The sequence below is a fragment of the Prunus dulcis genome, chromosome 5, assembly GCF_902201215.1.
Source record: "Prunus dulcis chromosome 5, ALMONDv2, whole genome shotgun sequence".
Taxonomy (NCBI): domain Eukaryota; kingdom Viridiplantae; phylum Streptophyta; class Magnoliopsida; order Rosales; family Rosaceae; genus Prunus; species Prunus dulcis.
The window spans coordinates 13,559,093-13,580,781 of record NC_047654.1 but is presented as its reverse complement, the minus strand read 5'-3'; the positions used below and the strand labels follow the sequence as shown (position 1 = coordinate 13,580,781).

The 21,689-nt window shown below is 38.3% G+C and overlaps 4 protein-coding genes and 1 non-coding gene across 5 annotated transcripts; 3 read left to right on the top strand and 2 right to left on the bottom strand.

Annotated features, from left to right (window-relative positions):
* Positions 1 to 4,893: 4,893 nt before the first annotated feature.
* Positions 4,894 to 7,080, top strand: LOC117627013 (probable pectate lyase 18). The gene is made up of 4 exons (XM_034358882.1): positions 4,894 to 5,109; positions 5,290 to 6,036; positions 6,150 to 6,288; positions 6,464 to 7,080. Exons 1-4 carry the CDS (start codon positions 4,976 to 4,978, stop codon positions 6,683 to 6,685), a joined length of 1,242 nt encoding a protein of 413 aa, XP_034214773.1. The 5' UTR covers positions 4,894 to 4,975; the 3' UTR covers positions 6,686 to 7,080.
* A 5,521-nt stretch (positions 7,081 to 12,601) lies between these two features.
* Positions 12,602 to 15,332, top strand: LOC117627987 (BTB/POZ and TAZ domain-containing protein 1-like). The gene is made up of 5 exons (XM_034360319.1): positions 12,602 to 12,892; positions 13,035 to 13,168; positions 13,352 to 13,655; positions 13,829 to 14,145; positions 14,881 to 15,332. The coding sequence occupies exons 1-5, from the start codon at positions 12,743 to 12,745 to the stop codon at positions 15,056 to 15,058; spliced, it is 1,083 nt and encodes a 360-aa protein (XP_034216210.1). The 5' UTR covers positions 12,602 to 12,742; the 3' UTR covers positions 15,059 to 15,332.
* Positions 15,333 to 17,387: 2,055 nt separating this feature from the next.
* Positions 17,388 to 17,469, bottom strand: TRNAS-AGA. Its single transcript has one exon. It is a non-coding gene; the product is annotated as a tRNA-Ser (tRNA).
* Positions 17,470 to 17,609: 140 nt separating this feature from the next.
* LOC117627072 (peptide methionine sulfoxide reductase-like) lies at positions 17,610 to 19,241 on the top strand. The gene is made up of 2 exons (XM_034358974.1): positions 17,610 to 18,014; positions 18,752 to 19,241. Exons 1-2 carry the CDS (start codon positions 17,682 to 17,684, stop codon positions 19,004 to 19,006), a joined length of 588 nt encoding a protein of 195 aa, XP_034214865.1. The 5' UTR covers positions 17,610 to 17,681; the 3' UTR covers positions 19,007 to 19,241.
* An 83-nt stretch (positions 19,242 to 19,324) lies between these two features.
* On the bottom strand, positions 19,325 to 21,230 carry LOC117627070 (vignain-like). The gene is made up of 4 exons (XM_034358973.1): positions 20,454 to 21,230; positions 20,087 to 20,322; positions 19,855 to 19,995; positions 19,325 to 19,749 (listed from the first exon to the last, which is right to left on the bottom strand). The coding sequence occupies exons 1-4, from the start codon at positions 20,899 to 20,901 to the stop codon at positions 19,483 to 19,485; spliced, it is 1,092 nt and encodes a 363-aa protein (XP_034214864.1). The 5' UTR covers positions 20,902 to 21,230; the 3' UTR covers positions 19,325 to 19,482.
* Positions 21,231 to 21,689: the final 459 nt, after the last annotated feature.

Below are 21,689 nucleotides of genomic sequence, written 5' to 3'. Positions count from 1 at the left end.
ATGACATGGTTGTGCTTTGAAGTGGTTCCATAGTTCAGTACAGTAAAATATTAGACTCACATAGGATTTCTTTTGAGGTCTCTAGGGATTGATAGTGTATCTGTGTTGACTTTAAAGTTGTATTCTCAACCATCTACTTGCCCATCTGCCAGCATATCAGATAACATCCTGGTATTCCATTCTGGCAGTTAGATTGGTCGGACGGTGCTCCGAGAAGACAAGTAGTCAACCAGATGGTCAAATGTCCTCACCAGTATAGATGGTGGAATTTATTGTTTAGTTTGCACTCTCTTTATTCTTTATTCGCCAATGGGCATCCACCCTTCGTCTCTAACGTGCATTAGTATGGTAGGTAGCGCAATGAGACAACTAAAGGTATGGTGCTTTCAAAATTCAAATTGGTGATCCCTTGATTGAGTTGTCGAATTGGAATCTTTTGATTCTTAGCTAAGCTGAATCCCTACTTCCTATAGAAATGGTGAATTTGCTTGTTATAGTTGTACACGAGAAATAGTACAATGTCCTCTTTACCTTTAATTGCTTCGATTGAAAAGTGTATCAATTTGAAAGAGTGGTGTGTGATGATGATGTCGTCATTGTTCTTTTTGTGTGAGATGTGTAGTTAATTCATCCTTAATCTTTTAGATCTTCCCTAGCTATTGTGATGTCTCTTCTTTCTGATATGTTTCTTGACCATGGTCCTTGTTGGAAACTCATCCTTCCCTCGTTGCTACGTCTTGCTGTTCTTTGTTTTAGTAGTAACCTTCCTTATTTTTGGGTGCTAGCTAATTGACAGCTGAGTATTAGCCACTCGTGTTTGCTTGATTGTTTTATTAGACTCAGTATAGTTGTTGTGTTTGATTTGAATTAAGTTTGGTTACTGATACTTCTGTCATAATTTTTTTCTACAAAAAAGGTATTATGTTCTGGAAAATAAAATTATATTGTAATTAGGATTAAATGAAGATGTGGTTTCTTAGTTTGCGGGTGCTATTTAGTTTATCAAATTAAAGATTTGGTTCTTAGTTTTTGTTGTGAATAGGGTTCAACTTTAACTTCAATAATATTGTTCACCTGTTTTAACTAATTCATATTTACTACATTATGTATTTATTTATTTACTTGTTTGATACAAGATTGTGGGAGATATAGCTAGTGTTAGTAGGCCTGCGAGAAGCCCTTCTCCCATTGCTGGCCCAATATGTAATCGATGGATCATCATCTGTTTAACCTTTATATAGATGTTTCTGCTTTGGCTGATATTCAAATTGGTACTGTTTTAGCTGAAACTTAGCCAATTTGGGAAGGGGAGACAAGGAACAAAATTGGAAAAGGTATATGCTGAAGAAGAAGCACCCAAAACGATAACAAAAGTGGATGATTGCATTGCTAGTAATCAATCATTTGAACATGTGAAGGTTTTGACATTTAACCAAGAGTCATGCTCTGTTGATTAAAGTGGGAGACAATTATGCCTCGGTTAAGTAGCTAAGAAGACAAAGTTTTGATATGATTAGGTCTAGCAAATATTGAGTTAAACATGATAGTATTGAGACCATGCCACATGACTTTATATGATTATGTGATATCTTGTTCATATATAAAACTCCCTCCCCCTCCTCTCTTCCTCTCTCAAATTCTGGTTAAGAATTACCTGCTGCTATCATCAATCTTAGGTTCATAATTTGCAAGTAGCGTTTTGCTCATAATTCATTAGTGAAATTACTTTGCTTTTGCAATCTATTTATCTGACTTGGAAAATACTTCCTGATCCCATTTCATTATCCCCTCTCTGTCTTTCTTCTCACGTGATTGACCATAATAAAACCGAGACAGGAAAGTTCCTCTCGACTGACTTTAGCGATGTATAACTTTCGTATACATAATAATTGTCTTGTGTACCTGAAGGCTTCTATGGGACCTCATCCCTGTGTATCAAGCATAACGCTACACCACTTATTTTGCATTTATCAGTTGTATGGATTGGCTTTATGACTCTCATCTCAAGTGCTGGACCGCTGGCTGCTTCAGCATTCATGTTATCTAATCTATTTTGTAGGTTGGGAAGATCCATCAAAGGCTTACATCAAGGCTTAAAATGAGAGCACCCACTTGAACATGGTAGGGTTTGCTTTGCGCTTTCCTCTCGTGTCTACCAGTGGTTAAAAGGCTTGTCTACCACTGGTTTAAAGTCTTTACAATCAGAGATTAGATTGCTAATAATTGGTGTGTTTGTCTAATACACCTAAATTAAGTTAGGTGATTACTGGCCATGTTGGTCCACCTTTATGCCCTATTCACCTTCTTGTAGGATTTTCTGTTTGGCAAATGGATTCTTCTTTTCTCTGTCTTGACAAGATAAATCTAAGAAGAAGACGAATTGAAAACAAAATTACGAATCTTCATCGAAATAAAATGTCGGTGGCACATCCTACCAAAAAGTCTATGTAGAAAACTTGACTAATCTTCTCATACTTGAAATACTCCTCAATTAGCTTGTAAAATCTGGACCCACTAACTTAAACAGTTAGACTTCTTAACTCACAAAGCCAAATTCTAAGAATATACACGTGAGTGATTGTCGGATGCTACTGTATCTGTATGTAATGTAAATCGCAATACACCTCGAGAAAAACAAGCTTAGTCCACAAAATCAGATTTCACACGGGAGAGGGGGAAGGAAACCCCTAAATTAGGCAGCCGATTTGGGAAAATTGGACTCAAAAATTTTGTGAACATCATCTTTGATTGATGTTGAAATAACAAACTTCAGCATGTGCATCTGAAAGAAAACTATTGGATGAGAGATGATGACAAATGGCATCACACCTGTCCACCACGTGTTGAATGGATGTGTAGGTTGATATGTAATTTTCACTCACCCTCCACTTCCACTATCCAAAAATACCAAAATACCAACCAAAATAAAATAAAATATCCCCACAACTAACATGGCTTTGCTCATGCTTGGCTTGGGCCTGCCTTTTCTATTTCATCACCTCACTGCCAACTGCATATAACAAAGACCTTCACGTTGCTTTTTAAAAAGTCGATCCTACCCCACCATCGAACAATTCGACGGCTGCGTCCGGCACTCGCATCCACGATCCACGGCCATAATTCGTGGAGACGACAGTCGTATCGTCGGTTCAGAATAAAATCGTTGCGAGGAGTGAGGACGTAACTTTCATTGGGCAGCCCGAGTCAGAAAATGGCCCGCCACCACGGCCCTTGGTGACACGTGGCATCTGAGGATGTCACCCTTGTTCCATGTCAGCATGGTGGGCCCGAGGGTTTGGAATAATCCCGGCGAAGTTTGCGGCTAAGAAAATTTATTATATTGAAGAAAATGAAGAGGGAGGGAGAGTTGGTTGGGCCTACTGGGCTTTGCGGTTTGATTTTGTGAGCAAAAGCATGTGCCTATGTCAGGAGGATTTTACGTCTAATTAATTGCTTCAATTAAATTCTGAAATAACAGATTTCATATGTTTCTGCTTCTTCAATAATTTCTGGCATTGCGAAAATACATCACAGTTGTGTCACAACTTTGAGTGCCTTATCCAATTATAGCTCATGCGAGTACCTAAGGAAAAAAAAAATTGTAGTCGCTTTCGAATTTATTGCGCTCGATGTAGTGTATTATCATAATCACATTATTAATCACATATCTTCTATTTATAAGTGCCTAAAGAGGTATAACCGTTTTCGAATTTATAGTGCTCGATAGAGTATGCTTCTAATGCAAATAAATCCCGTGATTAGAGACAGCCCATAATATAATTATTGCATGATACGTGTAATTAGGGTTTAGGGTTTAGGGTTTAGGGTTTAGGGTACTGAATCAAACTTTGTCACGCATGGCTAGTGTACTGATGAGTCCTTGGTGTACTTAATTTTCTAATATAATAAAATAAAGTAGAAACATCTTCTTTTTATGATCATCTTCATGTCTGCTGCCGGAAACTCGCATGTGACATTTTCTATTTTAGTGCTTCAATTTTTCGGATTCATAGAAAAAAATAGTGACAATGGCAAATAAGTCAATTTTAGGGGCCAAAAAAATAGACTAAAAAAATGTGTAAATAAAACGGGAAGCAAACTTATTTTTCCACCCTGTGTTGGAGTCTTCGTTTGTGTCACTGTCGTTGGCAACGTGAACTGCGACCGGGCTTTAATAATTCAAAGGGAATGCTTTTGGGTCTTACCTTAAATTGTGCATCGTCTTAAAGAGTAACCTACTCTACCGGCTTAACTTGATGTCAATTATACACAACAAATACATCATATGCAGTGGAGAAATTAATAAGGATTGGGAAATCATTATTATAAAGCAGGTGTTTTCAACACATGCAGGTCAGGTGGGGCTTCTAGTATTATCAAAATTGTATCAAAAGATTTTCAATCTCCATGTTTGATAAAGGAGTCGAGTTCGAACGTATACTTTACATGTCTTGTAAAAACATACGAATTTGTCACGAGATTAACAAAACGAGTGTATCAATACGCATGTTCCTTTCGGAGCTTTATATTTTGTTTGAGCTTAGCTTGTTTTACTAACAAAAAAACAGAATCCTAACTACCCGAAACATAAAAAGAAATAAAATGAAAAGAAAAGTGAAGCAAGAAAGCAAACCAACATGCCCCCACTCCGCCACTGAGAGTAGAAAACAAGATATTGAGATGAGGTTAGTTTTCAATTTGGTTTTTGTTTTTTTTTTAATTTTTCTACCATTATTCAAGGCTTGCTCAACGGCAAAAACTACCCAATTAGAATCCCGTAAAAACCTCAAATCACGAAGGGCTTGGGTCCCACATGTTTAGTTTAATCATGCTAATTAGCCCCTTTTAAAATCTCTTTATATACACCCTCCCTCCTCATCTCTTTTCCATTCATCTCTCACAAACACACTTCCTTTTCTCCTCTCTGCTTTGCTACCCTAGTGCCTTGCACACCTAAAACACACACAAGGCCAAAATGGCGAGGCCCTCCTCAGGCCCCTCACCTCTCTCTCTCCTCAGCTTCCTCCTCTTCTGTCTCCTCACCCCAACCCTCATTGCCTCCAGACCACTGCAGCAAAACCCTGAATTGGTTGTACAAGATGTACAAAGGTAAGGCTCCACCAATAATTATTATGGTAGCTCTCAAGAACTAACTTGCATATTTATATTTATAACATCTCTTTTGTCACGGCATTGTGCCCGTCTTTTTGCATCCGAGTTCAATTCCTCTCCTCGTGCATTAGACTACTCTTGAAAAAATGTGACATTTTTTCCTTTTTTGGGCTGCAGGAGCATCAATGACTCTGTTTCTAGGAGGAACTTGGGCTACTTGTCATGTGGGACTGGAAACCCCATTGATGATTGCTGGCGATGTGACCCAAATTGGGAGCAGAACAGGCAGAGGCTGGCAGATTGCGCAATTGGGTTTGGGAAAAATGCCATTGGTGGAAGAGATGGCAAGATTTACGTGGTGACGGATTCAGGGGATAACGACCCTGTAAACCCAAAGCCAGGGACTCTACGACATGCCGTTATTCAGGACGAGCCACTGTGGATCATCTTCCAGCGTGATATGACAATCCAACTGAAGGAAGAGCTGATCATGAACTCTTTCAAGACCATCGACGGTCGAGGAGCCAGCGTGCACATTGCTGGTGGGCCATGCATCACCGTCCAATTTGTGACCAACATTATCATTCATGGTCTGCACATACACGATTGCAAGCAGGGAGGGAATGCTATGGTGCGGTCCTCCCCAGAGCACTACGGGTGGAGGACTATATCCGACGGTGACGGTGTGTCCATCTTCGGTGGGAGCCACGTGTGGGTGGACCATTGCTCTTTGTCAAATTGCAAAGATGGGTTGGTTGATGCAATTCATGGGTCCACTGCCATAACAATTTCGAACAATTACATGACTCACCATGACAAAGTGATGTTGCTTGGGCATAGCGATTCTTATACCGAAGATAAGAACATGCAAGTCACCATAGCCTTCAATCACTTTGGAGAAGGTTTGGTCCAGAGAATGCCAAGGTAATTAAGAAGCTAATGTACCAATTAGAAAAGTAAAATTTAATTAATTGATGATGGTCCATGATTTTGATGTTGCTAAACTTTAAATTAATTTTTCTCTGTCACATTTGTAGATGTAGGCATGGATATTTCCATGTGGTGAACAATGACTACACCCATTGGGAGATGTATGCCATTGGAGGCAGTGCCAACCCTACAATCAATAGCCAAGGGAATAGATTTGCTGCACCAGATATCAGATTTAGCAAAGAGGTTTGAACCCAATTACTATAAATTCATTCGAGTGATGTTATTTGTACCATATTTATTAACCACAACTCTAATACAGATAGGTCTCACATATATTAGTGGGGTCCATCTTTATTAGAAATGTGATTAGTAAATTTTATGATGGGTTCGGTTTATAATCTAGTGTAAACTTGTGCAGGTGACAAAACATGAAGATGCACCAGAAAGTGAGTGGAGGAATTGGAATTGGAGGTCTGAAGGAGACTTGATGATAAATGGTGCATTTTTTACAGCATCAGGAGCTGGAGCTTCCTCAAGCTATGCAAGGGCTTCAAGCTTGGGGGCAAAGCCATCTTCTCTAGTGGGTTCAATAACCACAGCTTCTGGTGCACTTAGCTGCAGAAAGGGTTCTCGTTGCTGATCACATTTTTAGATTGTGACCTATTGCGAGGGACATTCTTAAAAAAATTTATATATAGTTTGGAGGGAAGTGAAATATGTGAGGAAAGAAAAAGGCTATGCAAAAATGGGTCAAATATATGTGGCTCAAAAATTCTATAGGATCTCTTGCCTTTTTTCTTCCCTCCAATTCTTCTCTCTTTTTTACCCAATGTTTTGTACTTTTCCTTTTTTTTTCTTTTCCTTTATTTAGTCAATTTTCATTATGATTACAACCTCGGCCTGTTACTCTTAGGCAGCATTAGGGTTTCTGTTTGGGAATCTTGATGTACAAGAGAAAACAAGTGCGGAAGTGTTGATTATACTAAATTATCAATCTATTTCTAATATTGATGAAATAGCTCTATCTTTCCTCCTCTATCTGTTCTGAATATTTTTTACGAGTTATACTAAGAATTCAAACATAAAAACTCGAGTGCACTGATAACTGCTCTTAATGAACTACAAATTTCTTTCCACTCAATTTGAAATTACCCAATTTTTCTATTTTGAATTGGTGTGGTAAGCCATGAACAATGCCCCAATAAGAAGCAACTTAGACCCAAAAGACAAAAGCAGCAGAATAACAGAATCCAATACTTGAATTTCAATAAGGACAAACAAACAGTCTCCCAGAATTTTTGACCATGTGAGAGAGAGAGAGATACTGGCAGAGAGTGCACATCTACCAAGAAGATTACATACCAAAAGTTAAAACAGAGTACCACTACCAACAAAGTGAAAAAAAAACCCTAGCAGAATTGTCCCTTCCCTGCAAATCATAAAAACATTTGGGTAGGACCAGATTTTGAATTTTAATTTGAGGGGACCTTGATTAGGCGCTAGGACTTCAAAAGCAGAAAGCACATGCAAGCCTTAAAAACGGACCTGCTTTTGATGGAGCTATTAGCCGTCTCTGCTTTTAGAATATAATAGTATTCCAACTATTTAGGTTTAGCTACAAGTTACATACCAACTACGTCTTTGACAAAGTTGCCCGCTTCCTTCTTTTTGGTTGCTGGGCTCAGTACCAAATCAGGGCAAGCCACGTCTAAAGCGAACACATGCTCACTGCAGTAGGGAACAAAAGTAGCCCTTTCTTCCTTCCTACGTTGATTTTGACTCCACGAGTTCTCACATGGGAAATGCATCAGGTGATAGATCTCTGCAGGTTTAGTTATGCAGCTTTTGCTTTGGACTTGGAGAGCTCCAATGGATTACTTGTTTATCTTTCTCGCATCGAACGTCACATTAAAAACCTTATGAAACTTGTTTAATTATATTCACATGGCAAATATAAGTTAGATATAATATGTAACTTGATTTTAGATACATTTAATTAGTTACATTTTAAGAATAGTTGCATCATTCAACCTAATTCTACCATTGTAGGCATGGTCTAACACGTGAAACGGGTTTATGTGATGAGAGGCATGTAAACAGTGCGTTTGTATACATGTATGATAGGTAAGTTTTTCTTCTTTCTTGCATTAAAAATCGAGTTTGGGTCTCATCCTTCCACTTCAGGACAATCAATTTTTTTTAAAAGGAAAAACTTAACAATTTTGAACTCGAGAATCATGTTAAGTTTGAATAATCCACAAACTTTAAGGGGCATGATTATGGATGTATAACTTGTCTAATATCAGAGCAGGAATAGCCATCGATGATTTGAAGTTTGAGGGAGGGGGACCAAGGAATTATTCTCATATGAAATGCAATGTGGCAGACAAATTAGTGGAAAGAGACCTACTAGGAATATGAGTACGACTGAGACCAATAAACGAGCATTATCCCCAGAAACCCAGGCTTTGCTTTTTGCTCACCTCATGCTCCACAGAATCACAACTAATTATGCCCAATGCGACCAGACGATTAGAAGTATGAACCAAAACGCAAATTGGTCAATGGTTTTGCGTAGAGGGCAAAGACTCATTTGAGTTTATTCGCAAGGAATTGAATATCGGCAAGTGACACATTTATGTCATAATGCGAATTGCTCCATCCAAATGCACCGTATGGTCATGTTTGGTGATTAGTATTGATTTGGATTGGATACTTCCTATATTTAAAGCATGATTAAGGAAGAAATGATTTTTTATTTTTTATTTATAATCAAGTTGAAAGTAGAAGATGGATTACTCATGAAGAAAATTTATCTCATTTAATCCCCACAAAATAATAGGATAACAACACCTTATAACTAATCCCTCTTAATCCCCCCAACATGGACAGTCATTCACAACTGGCATCCATTTTTAATTCAACACAAGTTGACAGCATGTGCTAATTTAAATTGTTTTCTATTTAGGAGATAAAAATGCTTATCTTGTACTAATGAACCTTAGTTACCATCATACGTAGATTAGGTTAGTTGGTTAAGGTGGTGAGCTCATCTTCTGACACCCAAGTTTGAATCTCAAAATACTTGTAAATTAGATCAATTTACCCCGTTTTTAGTTTTCAATCTTCAATTTTTCAGTTTTCATTTTTTTTTTTTTATAAACTGAAACTCAAAAACTTGTATGGTAACTAGTTTCAATTTTCAAAAAAAGTGAAAATTGAACAAAAGTTGTTTGGTAACTTATTTCATTTTTCAGTTATATGTGGAACTTGGAAACGGAATTTGTTGTGATTAAATTGTGAATTTGAGATCATAGAATGAAAGTGCATGTTACAAACAGTCCGTGGCTGAACGCAAGAATCAAGTGGCAATGTCCAAGTCGGGAGGTCCCAAATATCGAGTTTTGGTAACTAGAGTGCATTTCATGTGTGGTAATGTAAAATTAGTGAATAAAAAAGAAAGCAAAAAAAAAAAAACTAAAAATTAAAAACACTTTCAAGTTGTTTTGAAAAATAAGGGTGATTTTGACAACTAGTTTTCAGAACTCCTTATTATATTATCTCTTATATTCAGTTTGATGAGTCATTCTATAGTGAGCGCCTATATAATTCTACTAGGTGTGATATGGATGGAGCCACCCACAATTTATATTGTAGCCCAATGCACAAAAGGAAGGTAAAGCCCATTGATAAGAGGATCAAGCAATCAAGCTGGGCCATGAAGCTTCAGCAAATTCACAACTCAATACCTTATTGGGCTGAGAAAATCTTTAATCCATAAAATCCTTTTTTTTTTATAAAGCAAATATATAATTCATACCTCTCCGGTGTCTTCAGATGTAGGATTGTCAAATGTATTTTTGACCAAAAAAAGAAAAACAAAATTAGCAACAGATTCAAAACATAACACCTTCTTTGAATTTTTAAATTTTCACCTCACGTTAAACAAGAGAAATGAAAAAACAAAAACGGAAGAAACACGTAATTGGAAGATTAAAATAATTCTTAAACAATTCGTATGCATTTAAAAAGCATAGTCACTCAGCAATACTATTTAAATATTCTTACATATAAATTAGAAACAGTTCAAGAGATTAAGTTCAACATTGCTGTTGAATGCTTGTACAGTTCAAGAGATTAAGTTTATCTACCTATTCTCGTGGTTGTCTCACACTCATTGATTATTGGGAACAACTTGTTTCCATTATTTATTATAGCTAATACAGCAGTGAGATCATAATTTTGTATATCCCAATTTTATAGAGTCTAACGCACCGCTACACTTTTAAAATATTCTATTTAGCCGCGCGGCATTCGGGCTATATCAAGTTATGTTTCAGCAGTCGCAGATGAAGTAATGCCCAAGGTATGATGTTGCCCAAATTTCTTTTCTACATCAATTCGAATTTTACTATTGTGCTTCACAGTAGTTATGGATAGGCTTCTGAACCTCAATATCCTCAACGACTTAAATATTCGTGTATATAGCCGCGCGGCTATACTCTTTAATTATGTTCTGAGGGTATATCCGCGCGGCTATATTTTTAAAATATTCTATTTAAAGGGTATAGCTGTGCAGCCATATCTTTGAAATATTATATCATAATTAAAACCCCAGTTCCCTACATATTGGAGTCAGAAAATATAAAATTATGAGCAGAGCTATACAGAGAAGATGAAACGTAACCAAAAATATTGTGGCAAAACAGAGTAGCCTTCCAAGACCAACACACCAAGGTAAATCCATCGATCTTACAGAGCTAACTGCCAAGCCAACAATGGTTGCGTTCAAACTGCATAAAAGTTCCAGAACCTGCAAGGAGTTGATCAACAGTCATGAGCCACACTTCTTTCAATAAGAACTCCAATTGAAAGAGTCCTGACGAGCTGAATTGATCTCTATTAGATTTAGCATCCCATCATGATCCTCATCTAACCAGAATGCCCCGCATGCTAGATTCTTATTCTCGGACCCTTGGATCTTGCATCAAACAGTACGTGGCTACTAGCTACGGTGGAACCCCTCCCCTTGGATTCATAAGAAATCATTATCATTTTTAATTTTTCTTCAGGTGCATGCCATAAATGCTTGTTAATGACATGCTTAGCTATGCAAAGGTTTGCATTATTCTCTTCTAACTTCTGAGAAAGACACCACATAGCAAAGTTTCATATCCCATTAGGTCAGCTCAGGTATTTGAGAAGTATAAAATAAAAATAGTTTCGTTTGCCTAAAAAACGACAGTTAGCACGCCAGAACCGACCTCACTGGCACTCGAAAACGTGTCGTCTGCTCTAAACGCAAGCGGTGATCGCCGACTTCCTGGACACGTGTGAGGAAATAAGACCTGTCGTTTTAGTGGGCCCAAATACGGCGCTAATTGATGGCTAATTGTGCACTCGACTTAATTAAACTAATATCTTGATGTATTTATTTATTTATTTTTGCAGGGAAGATGGGCTGTTGACACGTGTAAGTATACGTGGATATTAGTTTGTGATCGGAGCAGGTGAGGTGGAAAGGATGAGGACGGGTTCTTACAAGTCGGATTGAGTCATCCTCTCCCTACTGCGAGAGGCCGCTTATTATAATTTGGCCTTCTGGTTTTTTAAGTCCGGCCTTATTGGGTTTGTTCGTAGAGTGCCAAGTGGGTATTGTGGGCTAAACCTTACACGTCAGATCGAAAATATTATCCATATAATCTTGGATAATCACTAAAATAAAAAAAGCAAGTTCCCAAGTTGGCAGGGGTAGAGATGGAAATATTGTTATTAGCTAGCAAATGATGGATGCTTCCCACACGCACAATTTACTTTGGACATTTCCGTCAACCAAGTAATAATACAAATTATGGTAAAAGTCAAGGTAAAAATGTAAAGAAATATATAAGCACAGAGGTCCCGTTAGGTTCATGGAAAAGGAAGCTTAGAGATGAAAAATCAATTGTTTTTTTATATTTGGTAAGTTCAGGCATGAAAAATAGTTGCCTGGTACATGGGAAATTAGAGAGAAAGTGAAGTCATCCTCTCAATTTGAGTTTTATTTTCCTTCATCATAGTAAAGTTTGAGAAAATGAGCCAATATTGAATGCACATCTTTCCTAGCATTACCAAACGTGGAAGATGAATCTTCCATTTCCTATCTCTTAGGAAATGACATGGAAAGTGATTTTCTCTTAAATCTGTTTAGTGAACCAAACGAGGTCAAAGTGTATAAGAAAACAATATTTTTTTTCTATATTCATTGTTAAGATAAGCAATTAGGGTTGGGTACAGCCTTGTTCGGCCCATTCTAGCCCTCAAATTGCCAAAAGAAAATATTATCAAAATCTATACCATGTCTACTCTTTTGGTAACGTATATTTTCTTTGATCAATTTATAATCACACAATAAGAGCCTACATAATGTTTATGTGGCTCTTAAATGGCGCGTGAGACTGAGGCGACAAAATCAGTCACACTCGGTTGTTTTATATTTGTTCTTTTGCGTTTCATTCTCGGAACCCGACATAACAACAACAACAAAAATAAAAATAAAAAAATAAAAAAATAAAAAAATCTCAAATTCTCTATAAAGTCAGGGGAGACCATCAAACATTTTCATCGTCTCACAAACACAAACTCACAAAAAGACTCCTTTCTTTCTACTCATAATATCTCTGTCTTTGCTTCTCTGACTCTCTCCCTCTCTCTAGAAATGGAAACTAATGCCACCGTAGCCATCAACATCTCCGATGACCTGTACGGACTATCCGGCACCAAATCCGACCCACGAGACCTACCCGAACCCGATGTCCACATCGTCACCTGCGACGCCCTGCGGATCCCGGCGCACTCTAGCATTCTGGTACATACTATTCCACGAACCAAACACCTCTCCTCATTTCATTTCCCTTTTTTGTTTTTCGTAACGCAAAAACATTACTTAACTTTCTTTTATTTTTGAAAAGAGATCTGAATTTTCCTTTTTTCATTTTTGAATTTTGAAGGCCTCAGTGTCGCCGGTGCTGGAAAACATTATTGATCGGCCACGTAAGCACCGGAGCTCCGAGCGAGTCATTCCGATCACCGGCGTCCCAAACGACGCCGTATTGGCCTTCCTTCGCTTCCTCTACTCCTCAAGGTTCGTTGCCGTTACCCGCTTTTCCTAATTAGCACGTTTTTACTCGTATCAATTGTCTGCACCGTCCATTTCATCACGACCGTCCGTTTCCGACATATTTTAATTTAATTATTAATTTCCAAAATTGGAGGAACATTTAAAATATGATTATTAGTGAATTGACGAAAATGCCCCCTGATGCAGGTGCACGGAAGAGCATATGGAGAAGTACGGGATCCATCTACTCGCGCTGTCCCACGTGTACCTGGTCCCACAGCTGAAGCACAGATGCATCAAGGAGCTGGGTCAACGTTTGACCATCGAAAACGTTGTGGATGTGCTCCAACTGGCCAAGATGTGCGACGCAGCGGATCTCTACCTCAAGTGCTTGAAGTTGGTCGCTAATCACTTCAAGGCTGTCGAGAATACTGAAGGCTGGAAATTCCTCCAAGATCATGACCCTTGGCTCGAACTCGACATCTTACAATTCATCGACGAAACCGCGTCGGTAAGTTAATACGATGTTTATTTATTTCATTTCGTAAGACAAATTTTTAGAATGTCACGCATGATTGTGAACTGTTGATGTACATCGTACTTGGAATTTTTATTTATATTTTGACCCCAATTTGATATTGTAATTGTAAGGACCAAAAGTTAATTTTCCCTTTTTGTGAGCAGAGGAAGAAGAAGACAAGGAAGCTGAGGGAGGAGCAAAGGTTGTATCTGCAGCTAAGTGAGGCCATGGAGTGCTTGGAGCACATATGCAAGGAAGGGTGCACGAGTGTTGGGCCCTACGATATGGAGCCAGGTCACAATAGGGGCCCATGCAGCAAGTTCTCCACGTGTCAAGGGCTGCAGCTGTTGATCCAGCACTTCGCCACCTGTAAAAGGAGGGTGAATGGAGGGTGCTTGCGTTGCAAGCGCATGTGGCAGCTTCTTAGGCTTCACTCGTCAATGTGTGACCAACCCGACTCTTGCAGAGTTCCTCTTTGCAGGTAAACATATAATTAACGATGATCAAATTATTGCTAATTATAGTTTAATGAATAACCAAGAAAAAAGGAGGAGTTGTTGGTAGGATGCCAAAAGATTCTATCAGCTAAAATAAGTAATGGGTTTTCTTTGCATATGTTGTTTGTATATATGTTTTGGTATGCCACCTGAAATTAAACCAATTTAAAAAATAAATAAATAAAACTCACTTTTTAGAGGGGTTGGCCTTTTCTGGTTTGGAATCTCATAATAGGACTAAGATGGAATTGACTAGTCTATACTCTATATGAATGAAACCTACTTCAACGATAGAGGCATCTTTGGCATGGTGGTGGAACCTAACTCATGACAACCCAAAGTTATATCGCGGTTAATGTTCTTTTGTCAAACTGTAAATTTCGACCATAAAATGCGTAATAGATCTTTTAATTAGATGCTGTTCAATTCTGATAGAAGGTAACAGTGTGACAGCTTGTGCTTATCATGATTTAATAGGGAGGAAGGAGACATAAGTTGGCTAATAAAGCCAAACAAATGAGGTTCCCTCAATCCCTTCGCTTATTTTGGTTCAAAAATAACAAGTGGCAAATAAAATATCATGGATGGGTGGGGCATTAAACTCAGCTAATTGTCCTTTTCCTTGTGCAACTAGTCCATTAGTCAATTATGAGTATCCAATTTATTTAGCAGCTAGCATTGATATTTATTAATATGGCGTCGTTTTGGGAATTCGACAGGCAATTCAAGTTGAAAATGCAGCAAGAGAAAAAGAAAGATGATGCAAGGTGGAAACTGCTTGTGAGGAAGGTGGTGTCAGCCAAAACAATATCTTCCTTGTCCCTGCCCAAGAGGAAGAGAGAGGAGGAATTAGGAGAAACCAGAAGCAGCCATGGGATTAGAACCTTCAGATTGTGATTAATTAGTCCTCGTTAATTATGTCTGCGGCAAATTAGTGGTATGATTTTTTTTATTGTTACCACAATGTCAATTTTCCCCCAGATGTCCAAAATTTGTGTATTGTATATTGAAGTGGGAGTTGTGCTTCTTCCTTGAGGGAGGATAGAAGGTTAACCCTAGTAGAAATTTGGGTTAACATGGTTTGCCTTGTTACCAAATCGGGGGGTATTATCATGTCCTGTTTGGTTTCATATTTATATTTAAACATATGATTTCTCTTGTGATTTGGTGATTTAGAATATCTATACATTTCCATTTGATTTAGTTTAATCTCGTATTTAAAAACTTATAATTCAAGTGAATAAAAACGTTATTCGTAAACCAATTTGTGAAAAGAAAATTGATAGCGTGTTCTGCGTTATGTGAATACTTAAATTGTTAGATCAGTGTGTTGCTTAAAAAATAAGAAAACTTATGTAGTACATCAAACATTTTCCACACTTTATTCTTTAAAAAATATGTAACTTGCAAATGTTTTCTTTGCCCGTCCTTAAAAACGTGCATAACATGAACAATACTGATGTTGAAGCCTCAACCACTGCTAAGCCGGCCGGAGCATGTTGAAGAGCCTCTCCCTCTTCAAACTTGAGCCTCCTTCGAATGCACATCATGGAAATTAGAAAATATTATAAAAACTGATACTCAACAAGAAAATATTAATATTTTGATCCTTTTAATGCACATGTACTTCTAGATTAGTTCAAGGTTCTACTCATTATCAAAATAATTAATTATACAAAACGTCCTAAACGAAGTTTTTAAAAGGACATTGTTTAATGGCCAAAGTTGGATTTCTCTATGTCAACCTGATATATATCCGAAATCCTAATAAATCCTCATTAACTTTTTTAATCATTTAAATGCAAACGGTTGTTTTCACGTATAACACCGTACAAGCCTGATGAAACCCTTGTACAAATATAATAATTTGCCACATAACGTATCATATTCAAACATATACACCTCGTTACATGTAAGTTTCTGTCAACCATAAGATATTATGACGTCTCATAAAATCTTATCGGTAAAGTAGTAAAAGTCATGGCATAACCAAAACTAACCTTAGTAATAGTAATACTATTTGTGTGCTTACAAAGATCTTACATATGCCTCTCTTGTTTTCCATTTGACTATACGCTACTATCTTGTGGAATTTTTAGTCTTGGTAGCTCAGTAGGGGAAGAATCATTCCCAAGTAATGTTGATTGGTCAATTTGGTAGCTGTGAGAGGTCAATACAAGGGCACAATTGGTGGAAGTTAGTGCAAGCCAGACAACGTTTTGGTCCCTTTCTTCACTGCAAAATGCAAACTAGGACTCTAATGCTAAACAGACTGAAAAGATTAAAGATGTAATTATAGATTCGATCTTTCTTTGGTGTCATTGTTGGTGCTGCCTTTTTAAAGATTTTTTTTAGTCCAGACACAGACACCAACAGCAGCCCTCACTTACCGACTTCATGATTATCATGAAAATGCTAGGATGATTACGTTTATACTCCACCTCGTGTACCACATCTCGAATAGAAATGAGATCAATCGTTTGATGAGCTCCGTTGCATTACTCTTATTACCAAACACATAATGATATTATGTTCCTTCCTATTGCCTTGTCTGACATTAATGTTTTGTGTACCACTTTCTAATTACCATCTGGGTCAATTGGAAAATCATGGTAGGGGAGGGGGGATGCTAGAAGAAAGGGCAAACAAAACATAGTGGACAAAAAAGCTGAGCTAAGCACTTATGCAACAAAACAAAAGCATGCTTGGAATCTTCTCATGGCCCACTTCTGGTTGGAGTACTTGATGTTGTATACTTCCATTTGCAAACACCATTCTCAAAAGCCCTCTCATCTCATGACTTTTGTGTTCAAAGATGCCATGAGAGAGGGATCTGCAAAACATCATCATCACTAACCGGACCATGATACAACATCATATCAGCATATATGCCTCGTCAAATCTCATTCATCTAGACACTTCGTTTTGGTCAACTTCTCATCCATCACACTGGTATAAGCCCGATTGCATCCGAGTCTGAACCCCCCTTCTCGTACAGTAAAATAATTTTAGAATATCGATCTTATTTATAATTAAAAAAAAACACACACACAATAAAAACCTAGACATATTAAGCCCAGCCAAAAATTCAGCCCAATTTTTTTTCTTTTTTATTCCTTTGCCAAAGCCCAATCTCATTTGTTCATAAAAAGTAATTGGGCATATGTTATGGTCTCAACTCTCAACTAGGAAAAAGAAAAAAGGATTTAATTTCGGACTGCAAAAACGTGGACGGCAGGATTCGAACCTGCGCGGGCAAAGCCCACATGATTTCTAGTCATGCCCGATAACCACTCCGGCACGTCCACCACACGTTAGGTTACTTGTACATTTATGATTTTATATTCAATAAGCACGTGAAGTAATACGAAGTGTAGTAGTACAAGTTCAACGACATGTCGTTCGGGATCGCTGGGAATGTATGTACGTGACAAGGATTGGCGGCCAGATTCAACGTTGAAGACTAATTCGCATTGCTCTGCATCAATCATATTTCACAAAACTCAGTCAGGAACCAACAATGGCCGCTACTTCAGAAAAGACGGGACCCACCAACCCTGCTCTGGAACAGGACCTCGATGCTCCGGACAATCCGGGTCACGAGTTCGCTCAATTCGGATCCGGGTGCTTCTGGGGAGCAGAGCTGAGGTTCCAGCGAGTGGTCGGAGTGGTCAAGACCGAAGTCGGCTACTCCCAGGGCCACGTGGAGGATCCGAATTACAAATTGGTTTGCTCCGGAACCACCAACCACGCGGAGGTGGTTCGGGTCCAGTTTGACCCGGAAGTCTGCCCTTACACTGATCTGCTCTCTGTCTTTTGGGCTCGTCATGATCCGACGGCGCTCAATCGCCAGGTAATCTTGTTTGGTTTTCTGGACCGTTGATTTTGTAACCCAGCCCAGCCCAGTCCAGTCCAGTCCAGCTTTTTTTGATTCACTTTTGGACTTATGGAGTTGTAATTTTGTGCTGAGCGTTTTCTTTTGAATTTTGATGTACATAAAATAATAAAAAAGAATTTGATTCTACAAATTTCTTTTCTTTTTTATTTTTGGGTTTGTCAGGCTGTCTCAGTAATTGCTGAATTTCAGCTAATTCTGTATTTCTGGCACCAAAAAGTTATATGATGGGACAGTGACATGTGGAAAGAACATCAATCAAGATTGTTTCAATATATTTTGTACAACTTATGCCTTGTAGGTTTTTTTTTTTGGTTATGTAATTTGGGAATTTTGTACTTTGCTAATTGATTTTCTCAATAGATTTTTGTTTGTTTGAATGTATGAATGTTTTTTTTAATTGACAAAGTGCAACTAAAATGAGGATTCTCTTCGGATTTTATTTCTGAACGCGTTAAATTTTAGTTTAAAAGAACTGAAGAAGGAAAATTACAAAACCAAATACATGAGTGATCATTATTTTGTCCTAAATGTGCTAAATTATCGGTTACCATATTTGCTTCTCGATAAACATGATATAGAGTGTAATGTATGAGTGTATGGTTCAAATTGATAACCAATGAAAGAGGATATTACCTTGAAATGAGATGATTTTCTGATTGATTAAATAATAAATTTATGTGTTTATGTATCAGGGTGGTGATGTTGGTACACAATATCGATCTGGAATATACCACTACAATGAAAACCAGGCTCGTCTGGCTCAGGAATCAAAGGAGGCAAAGCAAGTGGAGTTGAAGGATAAGAAGGTGGTGACTGAGATTCTGCCAGCAAAGAGGTTTTACAGGGCAGAGGAGTATCATCAGCAATATCTGGAAAAGGGAGGAGGTCAAGGCAACAAACAATCTGCTGAAAAGGGTTGCACTGATCCTATTAGGTGCTATGGTTGACAAGTTTATGCATGCATGATGCCATAGGATTCAAACTTAAAACATATGATGCATCAATACCGTAATTATCGTAAATAAATGAGGTTTCATAGTGAAACCGGATATGTATAAATGAAACGTTGCCGCATCAGTTGGGGTCCAAAACATTATAATTTGTTTTGGTGTACTCGTATTGTTTATGATAATCGAGCATCATGCTTTTATATATTGAAAATATACTCTGATTTTGAACCTTCTTTTCTTTCTTACTTTGATGATACTTCTGTTATGCTTGGTAGGAATAGGCATATAGTTGGGGAAATTAATTCGACAATGTTATTTCAGCTTAGCAGACCAAATACAGATCTTAGATGATATATGAATAATTCAAATCTATGAGAAACATTATTTGGCCATGAGGCCATGTGTCATGCAACCATTTTTATTTATAACCGAAGCAAACATCAGCAAAGCTTAGAGTCAATGGAGGATGTTGTTTAGAGTTCATCCTTAAGATAGGAGGTAGGTGATCCTTTAGGGTTGGTGGAAGAGTTCTTGACGGGATATGAAGCCTCCACTGCTATTCCACAGAGCCCCTCTTTCGCAGAGACGCCACGCTCCATCCGTATGTAACCCTTCTCTCCCCACTCAGGGCCCCAGGAGTTCTTCACTATCCAATACTTGGTTCCATCTAGTGTTGCTCCATAGCCAACAACTGCAACTCCATGATCAAGCTCTGTGCCACATTGTCCAGTAAATACCCCCTGCAAATCATCGTCGAGCAGATTAAGATATCGCGGTATGAACCATCTGATTTTTCTTTTTCCTTCTGTTTCTTAGCGAAAGTGAACACAAGTTAGAAAGTTTACCTCAGAGTAGAATTGAAAATCAGAACCTCCCGCATCTATGGCAACGGAAATAGGTTGGTTTGCAGCTGCTTTGAGCAATGCATCCTCGTTATTTGCAGGCACACTCTCATGACCATCAATTGACACTGCTGGAGCATTTTCCTGCAAAAGCATGTTGGGTATATAGTGAAGGAGCATCCAAAATGGACAAAGATATATCGATCCCTGAAAAGTAAGTGCACAAAATGTATACCTTTGCAACATTACATGTTGAATCTTCTGCTCGGTAAGGGTAATTAGTCTCTGTTGTTAGGCCACCTTTTCGTCTGATGAACTCAAATGCCAATTCCATTAGCCCTCCATTGCATCCTTGATTTTGTTCAGTGTCACAGTCAACCAACTCTTGCTCAGACAATGAAACCAGCTTATTGGTCTTAATTTGATTAATGCCCTCAACAGCTACAACTGTTGAAAATGCCCAGCAACTACCTGCAAAATATAGTCGAAATCGAAAGGAACTTCGGTTAATGGCCACCCTAGTTTCATACATTTCCAGTTCTGTGCTGCTATAGACAAACAAAAAGAAACAAACTAGAAAAAAAGAAGGAAATTTTCCTTACCACACTGGCCTTGATCCTTAACAGGAGTGACGGCACCTTTCTTTCTCCAATCAACAGAGGGTGGGACACTGTCAACATTTGCATACCTAAAGCCCCCATCACTGCGCTGCTCCCCCTGGAGCATCCTATGATGCTTAACCTTTGAACCGGCGTAAACGCTCCTGAACTCATGGTTGGTCATGTCAGCAAACTTGTTCAGCTTCAGCTTGTAAGGCTTATCTCCTTTGTTAGTGTTGTGGACATGCTTGACATTCTCTTTGAATACATTGAACCGCTTGTGCTTCTCATCAATGCTCCTAGAAACCGTGTGATGGCTCCTCCACCTCTCATACAAATCCCACAGGCTGTCCTCAGAGGCCAAGTCCTTCTCGTGGAAGTCGAAACTCTGAGCAACCCCAACAACCAAAGCAAGTGACAGAGCAATAGCAACCCAAATAAACTTAGTCATTTCTATTGGCTTATGAAGATTGAACACAAGATGAGAATGAGAATGCAGAGACCTCAGTGCTGCTTTATATAGAGGATCAAAGAATTCAGGACAGAATTAGAGTGATGATGGTGATGATGAAAAGATAAGAGTATGTTGCAGGTTCCTTGTGGAAATCAAACTTCTTCAAATAATGGAGGAAAATTAAGAGCCAAAATGTATGGGCTGTGATGATTGTTTTGTGGAGTTTAAAAAGATGTGTGGGAAATGGGTTTTAGTTTTGTTTATTCATACGAGGCCTTGGAACTTTTGAAAAAGGAAGCAAGAATTTGGGTATTTTTAGCAGTTACAAAATGGAAAGCTTGTGTGGGCATTTAGACTTGATCTCTCTGTTGATTACATGCCCAACACGTTATAATACCATCACCATGTATGCAAAGGGAGCATGGGTTACGTAGATTGAGTCCTTTTGCCACGACTTTGCAGAGTGGAAAATAAAGTGGTGGTGATAACTGCTAGCTTTATCATCTTTTAACTCAAGGCATAGGCAACAATTGGATAGTTTTGAGCTTGTCGCGTAGTCAATTAATTGCCTTTTCCTGGTGGCTAAGCTTAATTTGTTTAGATTAAGATAATCCACTAGCTGAATTGGTTGGCCTCTTTCACCTCCATCCATGTGGGTTGAGATTCAAAACTCCATGCACCCAATGAATATTTGTGTAAACCTCCTCCCCCAATCGCTTGTGCTAAAAAAAAAAAGAGATAATATACTCTTTATTTGAGTAATCTTGCAATTTAATGTGCCGACT

Excerpts from the sequence above, each read along its gene's own strand:
- LOC117627070 (XM_034358973.1), bottom strand. The coding sequence starts at position 20,901 with ATGACTAAGTTTATTTGGGTTGCTATTGCTCTGTCACTTGCTTTGGTT. Across the intron at positions 19,996-20,086 it reads CAACATGTAATGTTGCAAAG|GAAAATGCTCCAGCAGTGTC; the intron begins GTATACATTTTG and ends ATGCTTTTGCAG. Across the intron at positions 19,750-19,854 it reads ATTTTCAATTCTACTCTGAG|GGGGTATTTACTGGACAATG; the intron begins GTAAACTTTCTA and ends GATGATTTGCAG.
- LOC117627987 (XM_034360319.1), top strand. The coding sequence starts at position 12,743 with ATGGAAACTAATGCCACCGTAGCCATCAACATCTCCGATGACCTGTAC. Across the intron at positions 13,656-13,828 it reads TCATCGACGAAACCGCGTCG|AGGAAGAAGAAGACAAGGAA; the intron begins GTAAGTTAATAC and ends TTTTGTGAGCAG. Across the intron at positions 14,146-14,880 it reads TGCAGAGTTCCTCTTTGCAG|GCAATTCAAGTTGAAAATGC; the intron begins GTAAACATATAA and ends GGAATTCGACAG.
- LOC117627072 (XM_034358974.1), top strand. The coding sequence starts at position 17,682 with ATGGCCGCTACTTCAGAAAAGACGGGACCCACCAACCCTGCTCTGGAA. Across the intron at positions 18,015-18,751 it reads CGACGGCGCTCAATCGCCAG|GGTGGTGATGTTGGTACACA; the intron begins GTAATCTTGTTT and ends TTTATGTATCAG.
- LOC117627013 (XM_034358882.1), top strand. The coding sequence starts at position 4,976 with ATGGCGAGGCCCTCCTCAGGCCCCTCACCTCTCTCTCTCCTCAGCTTC. Across the intron at positions 6,037-6,149 it reads TTGGTCCAGAGAATGCCAAG|ATGTAGGCATGGATATTTCC; the intron begins GTAATTAAGAAG and ends TCACATTTGTAG. Across the intron at positions 6,289-6,463 it reads ATATCAGATTTAGCAAAGAG|GTGACAAAACATGAAGATGC; the intron begins GTTTGAACCCAA and ends AAACTTGTGCAG.